At 41.4% G+C, this 15,754-nt stretch overlaps 1 protein-coding gene across 1 annotated transcript in view; it reads left to right on the forward strand.

Annotated features, from left to right (window-relative positions):
* The window catches only part of TBC1D2B (TBC1 domain family member 2B), a 28,780-nt gene that overhangs the window by 1,008 nt on the left and 12,018 nt on the right, over positions 1–15,754 (forward strand). The window contains exons 2-7 of the mRNA XM_015872476.2: positions 5,233–5,386; positions 8,735–8,900; positions 11,702–11,859; positions 12,816–13,042; positions 13,989–14,381; positions 15,621–15,731. Of these exons, the coding sequence (XP_015727962.1) occupies positions 5,233–5,386; positions 8,735–8,900; positions 11,702–11,859; positions 12,816–13,042; positions 13,989–14,381; positions 15,621–15,731 (1,209 nt within the window). The remainder of the gene's footprint in view (positions 1–5,232; positions 5,387–8,734; positions 8,901–11,701; positions 11,860–12,815; positions 13,043–13,988; positions 14,382–15,620; positions 15,732–15,754) is intronic.

Genomic DNA, 15,754 nt, shown 5'->3' on the forward strand with positions numbered 1-15,754 from the left:
ACACTTGGCTCTAGGAGCGATCTGCGTGTGCTTTCACATGAACTGCTCTCTTTGCAGCAAGTTCCCCAGGACATGGTTATAAACAATCTGTAACACTGTTAAAATCCAACGGAGGAACTTCCTTTGGGGGCCTGGATGAGATCTTCCTGATACGCTCATATAGCAGCAGAGATTTGAACAACGATCATAGCTGCTGACGCGGCACAATGGGATTGATTGCATAGTTGTTTTTTTCCCCAGATTGTAAGCACTTGTAAGCATTTATCAGAATCAGCAATCATTGACATGCTTTGCTGAGGAGTAAATAAGTTATCCAGCTGGAAAACTAATGTGGTGATCATCAGAAGTATACCTGGTAAAGCCGAGCGATGCACTCAGCAGTTCTGCATGTAATCACTCGTAAAAACAGCTTGGTTTTTTGTCCTATAGCCATAATCAAAGTGTTTATTCCTTTTATGTGAGCCCACACATCACTCTGAGCGTTCGTCTTGCAGAAGTTAAAGCAGCAGACTTGGTGTAGGGGTTGGTTGGTTTGTTCTTTAGCTGCTATTGTGTGATTGCTGTTATTTGTTTTGCTATGGAAATCTCCAAGAAGGCACATAGTGCCATGAGTAACCCGTGTGCAGCAGTGCTGCAGCAGCAGCCCCAGGCACAGGGCTCACATTGGCCTCAGCTGTTGTGCACAAGTGTAAGCAACAGGAGGTTTCCTTTTTAATGTTGTTCTTGTGGTACCTTTTAGTCTGGGACATTATTCTGCCCTTCCTTTCCTTGATGGTTTCTTGCTGTACTCTTTGGGAAAGAACTGCTGTGAGTTGAAGCTCTCTGCATTTCCCTTATGGAGACTGAGAAAAGCCAAGGTCAGTTATGTAACATGCAGAAGTAATTTTGCCTCTTCTACCCCTTATATTGTTTCAACACTTGCCTTGAAGGAGCCAAGTGGTTGCCTTTAAAAATGGTATCACATCATAAGTACTTACATAATAAATAAGGAACAAGGATAAAATGTGAGAGATGTTAGGGACCAACTGGCCTTCAGCAGCTGTGTGGTTCACCAGGGGTGAATCCAAAGCCTTAGCTTTGGGGGCTGGAAGTAATTTTCTTCTACCCAGCATGGTAGATCTTGAGGGCCTGTAAAAATACACCGTAGCTAAGTTGGCTAGAAATAGGAATGAATTTGGGATAGGAAAAACAAACCACCGTCTGATCCAGTCCCTGTTGAAAACAAATGTGGTTTCGTTTATGAAGAAAACATTGCGCACAGAGCACGAGGGAGAAAATCAAATGAAATGTTGCCTTCGCCCTCTAACTCACATGCCTTATTTTCCTCAATTTGCTGCTTGTTCAGAATTTCCAGATCTCATGATCTGCTCTTTCTCATTCAGTGTCTTCTCAGCTGAGAAGAGCAGTAAGAAATAAGCAACTAGAATTCCAGATTGCAGTGATGGTGCTGTTCAGGAATGCATTATTTCTTCATAATGCCTCATTTTTTTGTTAATGCAGTGATTTCATCATCTGGATTGCTCAGTCTTTGTGATTTAGTGGGAACTGAGGACAGTGTGATATGCTTGTGGTTTGTTCCTCAGTTTGATAGCAGTCTGACAAAAAAGCAATCTTGTTCTGTAGCCTGATTGAAGCAAGTTTTGTTCCTAAACTCATTTGTAAAGTAGTGTCTGTTGTGGCCAGTGATGTTGTTCACTTGCTCCTGAAGCAATGAAACACTAATGTGGGGTGATGCTCTGTATCTGCTCACATGGTTGAGTTCTGTGGGGAGAGGGGTGAGTTGGAGGCAACGACACAGACTAATTAAGGAGATAAACCAGCAACCTTCTGGAGATTTAGTGGCCAAGTAGTTGATATTCCATGCAGTGCATTTTGGAGCCCAAGTCCTTGAAAGGATCAGACACCAAATTCATCAAAACTAGAGCGAGGTGGGAGCTTCTGCTCCAGTTCGTCAGTGATCTTTGAGGCAGTGATTAATAACAGAGCGCTCGTGCACCGTTTGTGATGTTAGGAGCTATAGTAGCCTGTTGTAGGCTGTTTGTGTTATGTATGCCCTGGAAGAAGGCAGGTCCTGCAGCATCCTTCATGCAATGTGGAGCAGAGGGTTTTAAGTAAATGATAACTATTTTCCATCATTTCTGTTGAAAAACAGCCAGAACTGTGTCTCTCTTTAGTTACCTTCCCTTCTGCTGCTGCTACCTGTAAGTTGGCAATAGCAGTTCCTTGTCAGGCCCCAGTTCAGATGACAGTTCCAGTTCAGATGACAATCTTGTAAGTCTGAGGCCTCGTACATCTCTAAGATGTGAACTCTCTTTACGTTGTTTCAGGACCTGTTCTGTTGTGAGGGTATCGCCCTGTCAAAACTAATGGGTGTCATCTTGCAGATACGGATGTGTTATGTTGTACAGAGGTGACATTTACTGCATCCTTCCTTATATTCTGTTTATGGTGGTTTTCTTCCTGCAAAAGATGCCTCCCTTGAAATGTCACTGCCTGCTGTGGCTCTGTCTCATTGAAGAGCCACACAGTAGTTGAGTACAACTGGAGGTTCCTTGCCAGGGCTGGTCGGTGTGGCTCTTGGTTGCATGTTCTGTCTCAGATGGTGACCAGCAGCCAAATGCTGAGAGAAGCCATGAAAATGAGGCAGGCGTGGGAGAGTTCCCTTCTCTGACAGGTGAAATGGCTGTGTTTAATTGTTTATGGAATGGCTGTGTTTAAGTGTTTGCAGGTTTCCCTGTTGTTTGTTTAGGAGGAGGGGAAGAAGGAAACTTGCCTTCCATTTGATGTTTGGAAAGAAAAATATCTTGTCAATTTCAAACAATATGATCTTTAAAGACAATTTTATTGAAACAGGAGGCCATCTTAACAGGAGGATTCTCTTATAATTCTTTAACTTGTAAAGTAAATAATTAAGATATCTGCATAAAACTCAGCCAAAAGTGTTCAAAGGAAGCAGAAATCTCCATAACAAAGAAAAGGAAGGCCGTGTATTTGGAGGAAGGAAGGTCAAGCAACAAGTGGGCTGCAGCAGCAGCAGGGTGACAGAGCCCTGGAGAAGATGACTTAAAACAGGGAGGGTGAGACTCAGGGTGCACTGTGGTCCTGTTTTACACTGCAGGACTGTGCCTGCTGAGCCCCGTGTGTCAGTGCCATCGCTTAATAGGGTTTGTATTTGCTGTCTAACAGAGAACAGGTGTAAATGGGAATTGGAAAGCAACAGCAAGCCGCAGCTCCAAGGAAATGAATTTGGTTTTACTAAGCAGCATTAGCAAGTGGGTAATGGCACGGGATGTTAGCGGGACTCATTAGGTTGAACTAGTCATGGTCAGGAGTTAATTGTAGGTATACATTGTGTTGCCTCATTAGCGATGTTGTGGTAGCGGAGAGAACCACCTACGTGTTGCATCCTGTGTTAGTGGAAGCTCTTTGAGGACTCAGTGGTTTGCTTGAGCTCGAGCACGGTAAAGTGGGCAAGGCCTGTGTGCAATTCTAAAGGAAGTATAGGTTCTCAGCTGTACTGGAAATTGACACTTGCTGCTGGGCAAACCTCCAGAGGAAATCCTTTGGTGCTGGAGGTGGAAGGGAAGCACGTATGCTTTGCAGAGTGCAGCTGGGTGTGTGGGTTGTGTAGGTCCTACTGTGCCGGTCACTCCAGAAGTGCCCATGACGTCTGTGTGTGTTGGCTGAGCAGTGTTCTGATTCTCTGACACGTCCTGGCAGGCCTCACAGACACATTTAAACTGTTTTTTTCCCCTCTCTTCTTTAAGGCAAATACTTTTTCCCCCTGGGTGCCTGTGAGCAGGGAAGACTAAATAGACTGCAGTTCCGTCCTGGAGCAGGTGTGTGTTGCTTACACCTATATCATACCAACTGAGGGAGGTGAACCTGCAGTGTCCTCTTGTGTCACTGGTTTATTTCACTGCTTGGTTTGTGATATTTGTGCTTACTTGCTCAGATTCCCGTATTTTGTGCTGTGTTGTGCCTTTGATCTGCTGAGAAGATCTGCAGCATCAGCTCCAGGAATTACTATCTTGATTTTCTAACCAGCACTTAAGGTATTTCTGTGCAGAGGAAATGGCACCTTCACTCTTTTGCAGCTCTGCCCTACGTAGGCGTCCTTTTCAGTTGTATTGAACAGAATAGGAAGCTTCTAGAAATGAAGTTTGTCTGAAGCTCAAACAGCCATTTGCCCAGGCAGTGGTTTTTTTTATTAGTAATGCTACCAGGCCCTTGGGGAGCAGTTAGGAGAAAGACCAGCTGAAAGCTAAGCCCTGTGTGTGCTTAGGGCCATAGGATCACCAAGGTTAGAAAAGACCTCCAAGACCATCCAGTCCTACCATCTGCCTACCACTAGTGTTTTCCTGCTATACTGTGTCCCTTACAGGCTGAGGACTCAGGTGAGTGTCTGTTCACAGTGTTAACTTTGTACTCCTCAACATGCCATATTACCACTGTGGAGTGTTTGTTCTAGATTGGATGTTGAGTGTATATTTTGTAACAAAAATAACTCTTGAAGGAGGCACCTGCAGTGCCATTTGCCATCATTGAGTCTCTTACTGGTATCTGTAGGCCATGATTTGACACATTTTGACATGACTCCTGCAGATGTGATTCAGGCTGAAGCTTAAAGATGTTTGGTCATTATGGTGAATGTAGGCTTGTAGATTAAATGTTTGTATGTATTATTAATACACCCTCCCTATAGAAGGTGATGATGGTACCATCAACTAACGCAGTGAGTAGGTTTAGTTACAAAAGTAGGTGGCATCACAGCACCTTCTTATGTTGTTGCTTTCTGCTGGTTGCAAAGAAAACGAAGTAAGGAGAACAGGAATTTTTCTGTGCATGGGGCTTTTTCTGTGATGTGGAATTGTAGTTGTGTCTGAAAGTGCTTTGTATGTGAAATGTAGCACTCTGCTGTGTTACCAACAGTGCTTTGTATATGAGATGTAGCACTCTGCTGTGTTCGCTAATGCTTGAGTCTGATACTAGAGGAAAAAAAACCTGCTTGCAACTACTATGGGAAGGTGGATTTGGTATGGAAGTCAGGGTACGTGCACAGCGTGTGTTGAGTCCATTAGTGGGTATTTCCTTTAGATCATCCTTGATTGGGATAATCATAATTTGCAGACCAGCTAAGAGATGTTTCTTTCTGTATTGTGCTTGGAATTAGCAGATTCAGAGATCAGAGATGGACTGATCTCATTACTGCTCTGCTTCTCTGTGCTGCAGGCTGCAACCCGTCAGGATATGACCTACTGGCTTCAGGAACTTCAGCAGAAGAGGTGGGAATATTGTAACAACCTTGATGCAGCCAAAAGGGACAGTCGGACGTCTCCTACACCGAGTGACTTTTCCAAAGGTCTTGTTGCCAAAGACAGTCCCGGTAGGTGGGAAATCTGAGTGAAAATGATGTGTGTTTCAGTTTGATATCTGTTAATGGGTAATAAACAGTGTGGAGGAAAGGTGGAGGGGTAGTGTCAGGAAGTTCTTTGTTGTATCTTGTTCTTAAGTAACTATTTAACCTTTGCATGTGTTGGTGCTGCTGAAGTTACTTGGCATAAGTGTAATTTGATGTATGATTTTCTCTCTCTTTTGAAACCCCTTGATTTCTTTAAAAATAGATTTTACAGTGGTGTCAAACACAAAAAATGTAGCAGTGTGCTGTATGAATTGTTCTGTGCTTTGTCTTCACTGCTGTGACATTTCTGAATAGTCTGATTCCTGGATTGTTACACAAATGGCTTGTTTATCTGTTACCAATAAATAAGACTGCATTAAGAAATCCTGTTCTTTGCCAAGTTAAGCATATTAGTTAAGCTCCTTGAGGTTTAGATTCTGATTTGAGGTCAGACATACTTCTTCAACAAAGGTTGTGTTTTATTAATTTCAGTTTGCTCAAATAGTCAAAAGAAGGTTAAGATGCCTTTGTCCCCTCCCTTCTGCGCTCTCCCATGTTAGATCCCGTGAGACTCTGTTGTCCTCTAACCCAATTTACTGCTTTCATTTGAGAGCAGTTGCTTGTGACTGCTTGCTCAAGCACAGCTGGCCTGAGGAACTCAGCCTTTTGTTCCCTGTGCTGATCTAATAGCTGCCCACTGCTTGAAAGGCTGCCCAGACAGACAACTTTTTCTCCGGGTTAGCTTTTGGCCTAGCATAGCATCCTGATGTACTTTACTTCAGGGACAAATGAGAGCTGGGGTTAGTGTGGAAGAGTTGGTGGGAATGTGAAGTGGGATGGTTTGATGGTTTCTGGTGGCAGCCCGTTTGATTATCAGCTTGTCAAACCATGTGCTGCAAAAATACACATATTGCTGCTGCTGCTGCCAGAAATGGTCACACGGTTTTGTTCTTTCTGGTTGTACCAAAAGCCTCTCACTCTGCTGGGCACTTAGTCAGGCTTTCTTGCATTGTTTGTGGTGTCTGATGTTGTGCTGAGTTGATTCAAGTGGAAGCTTAGCCAAGAGGGAGGGCTGGGTTTTGTTCTGTTCTGTTTCCAGCTGGATTACTGAATGGAATATGTTTACTATACAGTCAGGTGACTTGCAGAGCTGGTCCAGGGGAGGGAGCAAGGTTTAGCAGCTGAAGATGGAAGTCAGAGTAGCAGAAACTGGAGTGCCCTCTTCTGGGAGCAGATCACTGGATCAGATACATTACTATGGTTTGACACCACACCTGTTCCTTCTGCTACTTTCCTCAGCATTCAAGTGGCGTGAAATGCATCTGGTGTCTCTACTGCTTGTGTAGATACTGTGCCCTCAGTCCTGCTTTGCTTGGGGTCAAGGAAAAGCAAGTGAAAAAGGCCCATCACTTTGGATCACTGGCCTAATGTCTCTCTTTCTTCCAAGCTGTTGGTTGGGCTTTGCTGAATCAGCAAGCTAAGCAATTTGTTATAGGACTGCGATGGATGGTGTGTGTTCACAGTTTGTAGGGCTGGGTTTTTTGGTGGTTTTTCCAGTGTATTAAATACACTGCAAGAAATGTCTGGGAATACATGGGCTGAGAAGGCACATCCCTTTTAAGGACAGCTGGCAGTTAAGCTGCATTACGTGTAGTTTCTGACTGCATCTGTAGCATCTTATTTTTGAGGACAGATCACAATGATGACTTTAACATCAGTGGAGCTCTTGAAGTGTTGGGGAGAGTGGAAAAACCTGAATGATTCTTCTTGCTTTTTAAACAGGTACTGCAAAGGTTTCCTGTAGGTTTTGGGGTCTTTTTAAGGGCCTGATTTCAAGCTGATGGTGAATCTACATGTCTTGTTTAAAAAACAAAACAAACAAACAAAAAAAAAAAACCAGCAACAACAAAAACCCTGATTGTGCATTCAGTGACTTTGGTCATCGAATCCAGTACTTCATACTGGAGCATACAAGTTGGTTTCATTTGCTTGTGCTTCGGTACAGGTGCTATTGGTAGCATTTTGAATGGGAAGAAGTTCGACTTCAGTCCAAAAATAAAATTGCTTACCACAGCTTTGTCTATTTTTCTATTACCTAGTACTGGATTTGTTACCTATATACTATTGTTACCTAGTCTGTAGTCCTTCTTAGCAAAGAGCCTGTAGTAATGTTATTAGTTAGTTCTTCTGTACTTTAAGTAACCTTCCAAAGCACAGGTATCCAAGTGTTAAGATTAGCTGTGACTTGAGTTTTCATCTTTCAGCTACTGTTATTCTTAAAATACCTGTTAAGCCATTCACAAACAGGCATATTGATCTTCCCTTGTTGCTCACTGTAGGAGGTGTGGGCATGGGTAATATCAGTCAATGATTTAAAAACAAAACCCAGTTGCTATGTGTTGTATGTTGGGCTTTTTGGTTGTTTTTCTTTCCTCTTGGCACTGCTCTGCATGTCCTCATAGGCAAGAGATTTTTAGGAAGATGGTTCTTGCTGCATCCCTTCCTGTTATGGCTTAAATAATGGAACAGTCTCCTTCCTTTTATTTTTACCTTTTCTTTTTGCCTTGCTCCTTGTGTGCTTTTGACTGTATGAAAAGCAGGTGAACTTTCTCACCCACTTACACTGCTGAACTCCATTCTTAATCCTGTGTCACTTTTATTGACATATTCCTTGGTCACTTTTCTCTACTCCTGTTTAACTGACTTGCTGTGCTGTGATTGGTGAGCTTAGTTGATATTTTTCTAATGTACTTTCTGTTTTTCACCAGCTCGGATTATCGAGCAGACCCTACTGTTTATGTTAGACTAGTTGCAGGTTAATGGTTGTTTGTTGTTTTTTTTTTTTGAAGACAGCTGAAACTAGTCGAGTTCCTCCAGTGTTAGCTGTGTTACGTGGCTTTTAAGAAAAGGAGCTGGGCTTAGAGAATGACTTGGATTGGAAGTCACCTTGAGGATGATGCAGTTTGAATCCCATGCCGTGGCTGGTTTGCACCCAGTAGATCAGGAACTAGACCAGGATGCTCAGGGCCTTGTCTAAGCTGACCTTGAACACCTCCTGCAAATAAGATGGCAAATAAGTTAGTTACATGTTCAAGTTAGTTTACATTCATTTCATCTTGTACGCTTTATTATGCTCATGATAGCTTACATTGGTTTTAACTGTTTCAGGAAAGAAACATTACAGACATGTGATGTGGTTTTGGATTTCTTCTCCCCCACCCCTTGTGATTCTGTGCTGATAATTCAGTAATGTATTGCTTCTGCTGTTCTTCTACTTACTAAAAGTTTTCCTTTTTCTTTTTTTCATTTTTTTTTCTTTCTCTTTCTTAATAGATGTGAGTATCCTTAGCCAAAATGCTTCAGCAGAGAGAGCTAGAAATATTCTAGCTGTGGAGACTTCTCCTACAGAACTAGTAGGGGAGCAAGCAGCTTCCCAGCCTGCGCCAGTCCAACCAAGTGCCATCAATTTCTCACTTAAACAATGGAGCACTGAATTCAAGTAAGTCGATGACATGGGAGAATGATAGTTGCTTGACAGAGGAGGTTTCCTTCTGAAATCCTATCAAATTTAAATGAATGTAGTTTGAATTCCTGAGCATGTGGTAGGTTCCTTCTGAACAACAGTAAAACCACATTTTACCTTCTCGCTCTTAAAGAGTTCACTCTTCAGTATCAGTTGTTTTAAGGAAAGCAGTCCTGGTGGTTTTCAGCTCTCCTGCTTGTGTGACTTCCTTGATTGTTTTTACACTTTGTTTTGCCAACATAGGTGAGCCTTCTGCTTCTACTCAAAGGACATTATAGGGTATTACAGAGCAATTCATAAAGCAGAGTTGTGGCTTTGGTAACTAGACCACATCTCTCTTAAGCTGCCAATAACATTTGCTTTATTAGTGTTGTGGAGTTAAGCCCTTTTGAAATTTACCTGTTGAACATGGAGATCTAAAAGGACGTAAAGTGGTGCACTTTTTTATTTATTTATTTTTTTAATTTTAAGTGACTGTATAAACCACCATTTCAGTCCTACTAAATATGACCTGCCACCATCTGACCTGCTTCAGTGTTTCAGTTCGTAGTCTTGTGTGGCCACTTGGGTTTGCATAGATGTTTTGCTATTTAAAGGTGGTAGACCTTTACATTTGGTCATAATACAAGGAAAATGCCATGAAGCAATTTCTGCTAGGTAGGATAATTTTAAGACTATGTCTGGTATTTTGAAACTTTCTTCTTGATTTTGTTTTTTCTGAATTGCAGATGTTCTTTGAGGAAGTCTAGCTAGAAGGGCAGTGTCAGGGTAAGCTTTTCAGTGTTGCCTGGTTGGTGTGTTGTGCTGCTTCTTTTTAACACAACAGAAAGGCTGTCAGCGGACATGGGGTTGGGAAGCCCTTTTGTTTGGAGGGAGTTGCTCATCATGGCAGTGGCCCAGCAGATGTTCTAGCACAACATCAAAGAGTTGGCCTTTTTCTGTATGGCTGTGATCCTAACAGTTTGGAGCCCACGCTGATCTGTGGAAATAAGACTGTAAGAAAGTGTCATACACTGAAGCTATTTCACACAGTGTGGTTTGGGTTTGTTTTTTTTGTCCAGTCCCCTTCAGAAGATTTGTGTATGCTATTGATAGTGACTAGTTTTAACCCCAGAGTTAGAGAATGAATTGAGGCATCTGTGATACAGTCAGTTTTCTACACTGCTAGGAGGATTTATTTAAGTACCCGTTATATGTCTTACTGACAGACTTACCTTTGCTCCTGAGTGCATTTATGATGTGTTTGCTTGAGAAGCTATTGCCGTAGCATTTACATCCTAACTAATAATGGGAAGGAGGTGAACAATATGTCTTTGAGTTAAGCTACGTGCATACTTACAGTACCTAAAGCGGAATGGTTCTTTTCTTCATTTTAGAAATCTTTTTTCAGGTGCTAATTGGCATACACAAACATTCAGCTCTGAACTTCTCCATCTTAAAGCTCTCACCTTCTTGCATCTCTTGTTGGTGTAGAATTCAGAACTGAAAGTACTGTACTGTAATTACCTCAAGTTGTATAATCATAAAATATGACTTAGAACCAAACGTTTAGAAATACAGAATCAGTAGATCATATGTTTAAGTTCTAAATAGATTATACCTGTCATACTGTGCACAGGAACATAAATGTGTGTTGTTTTTTATTTTAAATTCAGTTAGCTTTAATCTAATAGAATGCAATGAAGCTGTGCCAGTTTGGTGCAATAACAATTCTGTGCCAGAGCTTTACTAAATTCAGCTTCAGCTGTGATTGTTCTTGGGTGTAACAGCAGTTTTTGAAGGTTTCCTGGAAGTCATATGACTTGTTTCTTGTGATTCCTCAAGCTTCTTTCAAAGGTGGTGTTTGGACACGTTTTATATACAGAAGCTGCCCAAGAGCAGAGCAGGCAGCTGGGACAGAACAGGCGCTGTAAGCAGTGTTCAAAGAATAGCTGGAGAGATGCCAGCTGGTTATAATTGAAGGTGCCCTGGGTGATACGCTGATCATCACTTAATTTGATCTATTGTCTGTAAGCAATAAAGCTGGCCTCCTTGCCCCTAGCAGAAATTGTGATCTATTTTGCTAAGAAGGCTGGAAGAAAATTAAAGGTGTTTGTAACTCAATATCTGTCACTTCTTCCAATTTGTTGTTAAAATAATTTTACTAATGACATTCAGAATTAATTTTGACTTGTACTTGATAGTTAATCAGTTAACCAGACTGTAGGAATTGGGCGCTGCGTAACGATTAGCCTGGAGTTCATTTTCAGCCTGGCAGGATATTTGTCATCTGATCGCAGATGGGACTGGATCACAAACTGATCACAGAGGTGCACTGCAGTTTACTTTCTGCCTATAGCTTGCACAGAAAGAAGAGAGAATGGGGCTGGTGAAATGAAAGCATCTCTGTGGGCTTCTGACTCAAACGGCTGTGTATCAAACGTGGAGATACCAAACATCTCTTCCTGGCTTTTTATCTAAAACACTAGGCTGGTTCATATGGATTGATGTGGAATCCTCTGTAATCGAAGAAAGGTTTGATGATACAGTGCAGTGTTAATTACTAATTAATTATTTTTTACTTACAGTAAAAAAATTCTTCTGTTCTGAAGCAGACAGCAGTTGGCAGCAGGTATTGTTTTATAGGACATGCTTTGTTTTCTTTGAGCCTTTATTTGGTTTTGGTTATGTCTTTGGCCTTATTTATCATTGGCAATGATTGTCTTGAAAAACCACTTTATGAAATGAAATACACAGCAGGGAAATCTTTGCCACTTTTTCTGCTGTGTTTTTCATAGGAATTCCATGTCCTCTTTAAGAAAAGGAAATAATGAAAACCGCAGGAGTGTATTTTATACAAGTGAAGAGTGGGAGCTGCTGGATGCAACGCCAAAAGACTTGGAGGACTCCATCGCCCTGGAAGAAAAGAGAAAGCACCTGGCAGAAGGAAATAAAGGTAAAATTGGGAGGAAGGGAGAGGAGCTTATGCTTTTCCTCCTTCCGTGTAGTTCATTGTAATATCTGTATCTCCAGAAAATAAGTGAAAACTTGTCATTTCTTCACAAACCATATACAGGGCTCTGTGAAGTATTTTATAAATAACTTTGGTATGATGTATTTGGGAGTCTCCAGCCATTCAGATAGAACAGAACACAGAAGAGCTTTTGTTTCCCCTTGTTTCAGGCTCCTTGAACGTTACCTTCTCTGGTTCTGTCACTTGGGGTGGAGAATTGCAGGATGAAGGGAAAAGCTGGGCCTTTTGGCTACTTGTTTCTGTCACCCACTGAAGTAGAATGACTTTCAGTCTCTAACACACGTTTATGATATTGACCCCCTGATGAAGTAGAGAAATGGGGCATAGATGCACTGGTAGTTTATGTATATTGCAACTGGTTCTTGCATGTCACCGGTGTTTGGAGTCATGTTGTGAGAGTGAATATACAGCTCCTCGGGGGCACTTCAGCTCTAAGGGAAATCCAGTTGATTCCATCCATTAGAAAACATATTTCTCTCTAATAATTCTTTGTGGTTCTGTATACAGAGGCAAAACTACACCGAAAGCATCTTAAAAGAACAGAGTGTTGTAATTACTTCTAAGCAGATCATTATTTAAGTTTACTTTGCTTCAGTTGGGAGAGCATTTTATCTTCTGTAATGAAGCAAAGCTCTGTCCATGTTTTATTTCACAAATACACATTTGAGTGAAATTGTTCCGAGGGAGCTGGGAGAGTCTGAGCTATATATTCTTCCTACTGAAGGAAGCAATTTGGAATGCAGTTTAACACTGTTGTATTGAGCTATTGAAATGTTGATAAGAGTCTGATCTCGATGAACATATTTTTAAAGGAAATTTGAATGCTTAGGAATGCCTTTTAATTAAGTGAACTGAACTAGAAGGAATTCTTTGTGCAGGACTGACTAGTTCAGCTTTCCCATTTGATTTTGGCCGCATTCCACAAAAAGCGAGACGCCCGCTGAAAGACATGATTGGATCAAGCAAAAACAGGAACAGCAGCGACTCTTCTCCAACAGAGTGGTATTCTGGTAATGGCAACAAACTGGTCTCTGAGCTGCAACTGAAGTACCAGAGCCAGCAAGAAGAGCTGGAAAAGCTGAAGAAAGATCTTCTGAGCCAAAAGGTAATTAAGCTTTCAGACAAAGTGCTCACATGCAGACAATTCTGGCTGGTAATTGTTAGTTTACCCTTTGTGGCCATCTAAATACATAAAGAGCTAGTTGGTTGTTAGAAAATAATGGTGCTAAATGAACCTTTGTTTACAGAACAAGGACCAGATTTTACATCAGTTGAAGATTAGATCTCTGGACAAATCTGTCATTTGTACCGTGTTCACTAATTTGTTTTATTTATGTCTCTTCCTCTCTGAAGCTAGTTTTCACTGAGTCTAGGAAGATCCTGGCAGATAATTAGATCTAGTGCACAGAAAGCTGTTAGTTTTTTGAAAGACTCAACAGGATTTCGTGCCAGCAAGGATGCAAGCAGGGTTTTCAGCATAACTGCTTTTATGTGTGTATCCCTGTGGATCTTTGAGCATCTTTCGTGGAAGTGAATAAATGTTGTAATGGTCCTGGACCTGAGTGTTCCCATGGACAGCGATGCTTGTACTTTTTATTTTAAGGACAAGGTGAAAGACAGAGATGGTAGAAATAGTGGATGAATTAAAAAAATAGAAATGAAAAACAAAGCAATAAAATATTAAAAAGTTGCAAATTGTCAGTGCTGTCCGTTGTGAAGACCACAGAGGCTCCTTTTTGTCCCTTGTGGCAAATGAGTTAATTAGTTGGTTTTGTAGCAGGATATTTTTAAACAAACCTACAAAGACTGTCCATGTAGCCAAGTAGCATGTGTTCTTTTCCTCCTTCGTATCTTTTCTGCATCATCTGTGGTCGAGAAGCGAGCTTTCAGTTATCTTTCCCATATCTGTACTATAGTTAAACCACCAAGAACCTAAACATCTCAACCTTTTCTCTTACTTGGTATTACATTTCTGAGTTGTTACAAAATTCTACAGTTTTCTGTTCTTTTTCAATTCAGTTTTTTGTTGTTGCTGCTGTTTTTATTCTCAGGAGCTCGTGCGCCTTCTGCAGCAAACGGTCCGATCTTCCCAGTATGACAAATACTTTGCAAGCCGTCTTTGTGAAGGGGTTCCCAAAGACAAATTAGAGCTGTTGCACCAAAAAGATGACCAGATTTTGGGTCTCAACAATCAGCTTGAAAAGTTAAATTTGGAAAAAGATAGTCTTCAGCAGGAGGTAAAGAATCTGAAATGTAAAGTCGGAGAACTCAATGAGCAGCTGGGTATGTTGATGGAAACGATTCAAGCTAAAGATGAAGTGATCATGAAACTGTCTCGCCAGCTCAGTGAATGTGAGGACAATTCGTCCTCCCCAAGTGGATCAGTAAATTCTCCCATGGCCACTTGTGTTAATAAGGAACTACAGGAACTGGACAGACTAAAAGTAAGAGCAATGTCTCTGTCTTGATGGATAGGGAAATCTCTGCTGCCTGTACAAACTACTTGCTAGTCTGCTGTATGGTTTGGGGAGTTCACTTCAGCATTTCTCCAAGATACTCAGCACCTGAGGCTTTCTCTGCTTGGAATCTACGCTTTGAACTGTTGTCTGGCAACTTCTATGCTTTGAGCTGGTCTGTACAGCTGTAGTACAATGTCTCATACTTGGGTAATTAATCATTGGTGTGAAGGAGGAGTGATGTGAGAATCAAAAGAGCAGAAAAAGAAGGGTAAGAGGAAAATACTAGCATAGAGGAAAACCATCCAAAAGGATCAAAAGTGAGGAAACAGAGCGTGTGGTGTGGCAGAGGACAGAAGAATAGAGCATAAGGATCTATACTTCTAATGATGTTACCCATGCACTTTATTCCTCCAGCTGACCTCAATGAATGTATCAGAGGTTCTTAATGGGGTTACTCAAGTTACTCATTTTGCTTTAACTTGCTTACTTGCCTTTGGGTAAATGTTCTATTCCAAATAGGTTAAAGTTTCAAGTCATTTGGAATATGAGGCATTTGAAATACACGAAAAGACTTACTTCCTTTATATGAACCTTGGAAATTTTAGAAAACAGAATGGAAACTGTAGAAATCAGTGGTATTAGTAGAAAGCAGAGCTTGCAGATATGGCAGTGTTGAGACGGTCCCTCATCCCATAGCCACAAGTTTTATAGGTAATAATTTTAGCCTGGAGCCACGTGGATGAGCTGAGGAATTCTTATTGCTAACATTTTCTGTTTCTATGTGAAGACAGATATCAAACTTGTTCTTTTACTGAGGACCGGTGAGGATAACCAAAACCCAAGGGATATTTGCCCCTATTTCTTCTACTGCATGTGCTTCTGGCTGACACGCAGCACCATGACCCCCCTGGCATGCTCACTGTGCATGTTGCTGTTCTTCTGCCCAGTGGGGCAGCACAGTAGGGCTGCTCCTGCCTCGTGACTGCAAGTAGTCACCAGCTGCCTTCTGTTGTGCAAGGCTGCGTGCTCATATCTGGCCTTGTGTGTTTGACTTCTGTGAAAGCTAAAGATAACACCTGATTTGATCCTAATGATTTTAGTAGCTATTAGTATACCTATTCATAGCTGCTTGGTCTTTGTTTTGAGGTATGCTTTCTCTGGCAGGCATTTGTTATCTGTAAGGTGCCTTTATTAAATATTCAGTTTTCTTTCTTTTATCAACAGGACAGCCTTCAGGGTTATAAGACCCAGAATAAATTTTTAAATAAGGAGATTTTGGAACTTTCTGCTCTACGAAGAAATGCAGAAGCAAGAGAGAGAGAATGGCAGGCAAAGGTCAGACTCACAAAGCATGTTCT

The sequence above is a fragment of the Coturnix japonica genome, chromosome 10 (assembly GCF_001577835.2).
Source record: "Coturnix japonica isolate 7356 chromosome 10, Coturnix japonica 2.1, whole genome shotgun sequence".
Lineage (NCBI taxonomy): Eukaryota > Metazoa > Chordata > Aves > Galliformes > Phasianidae > Coturnix > Coturnix japonica.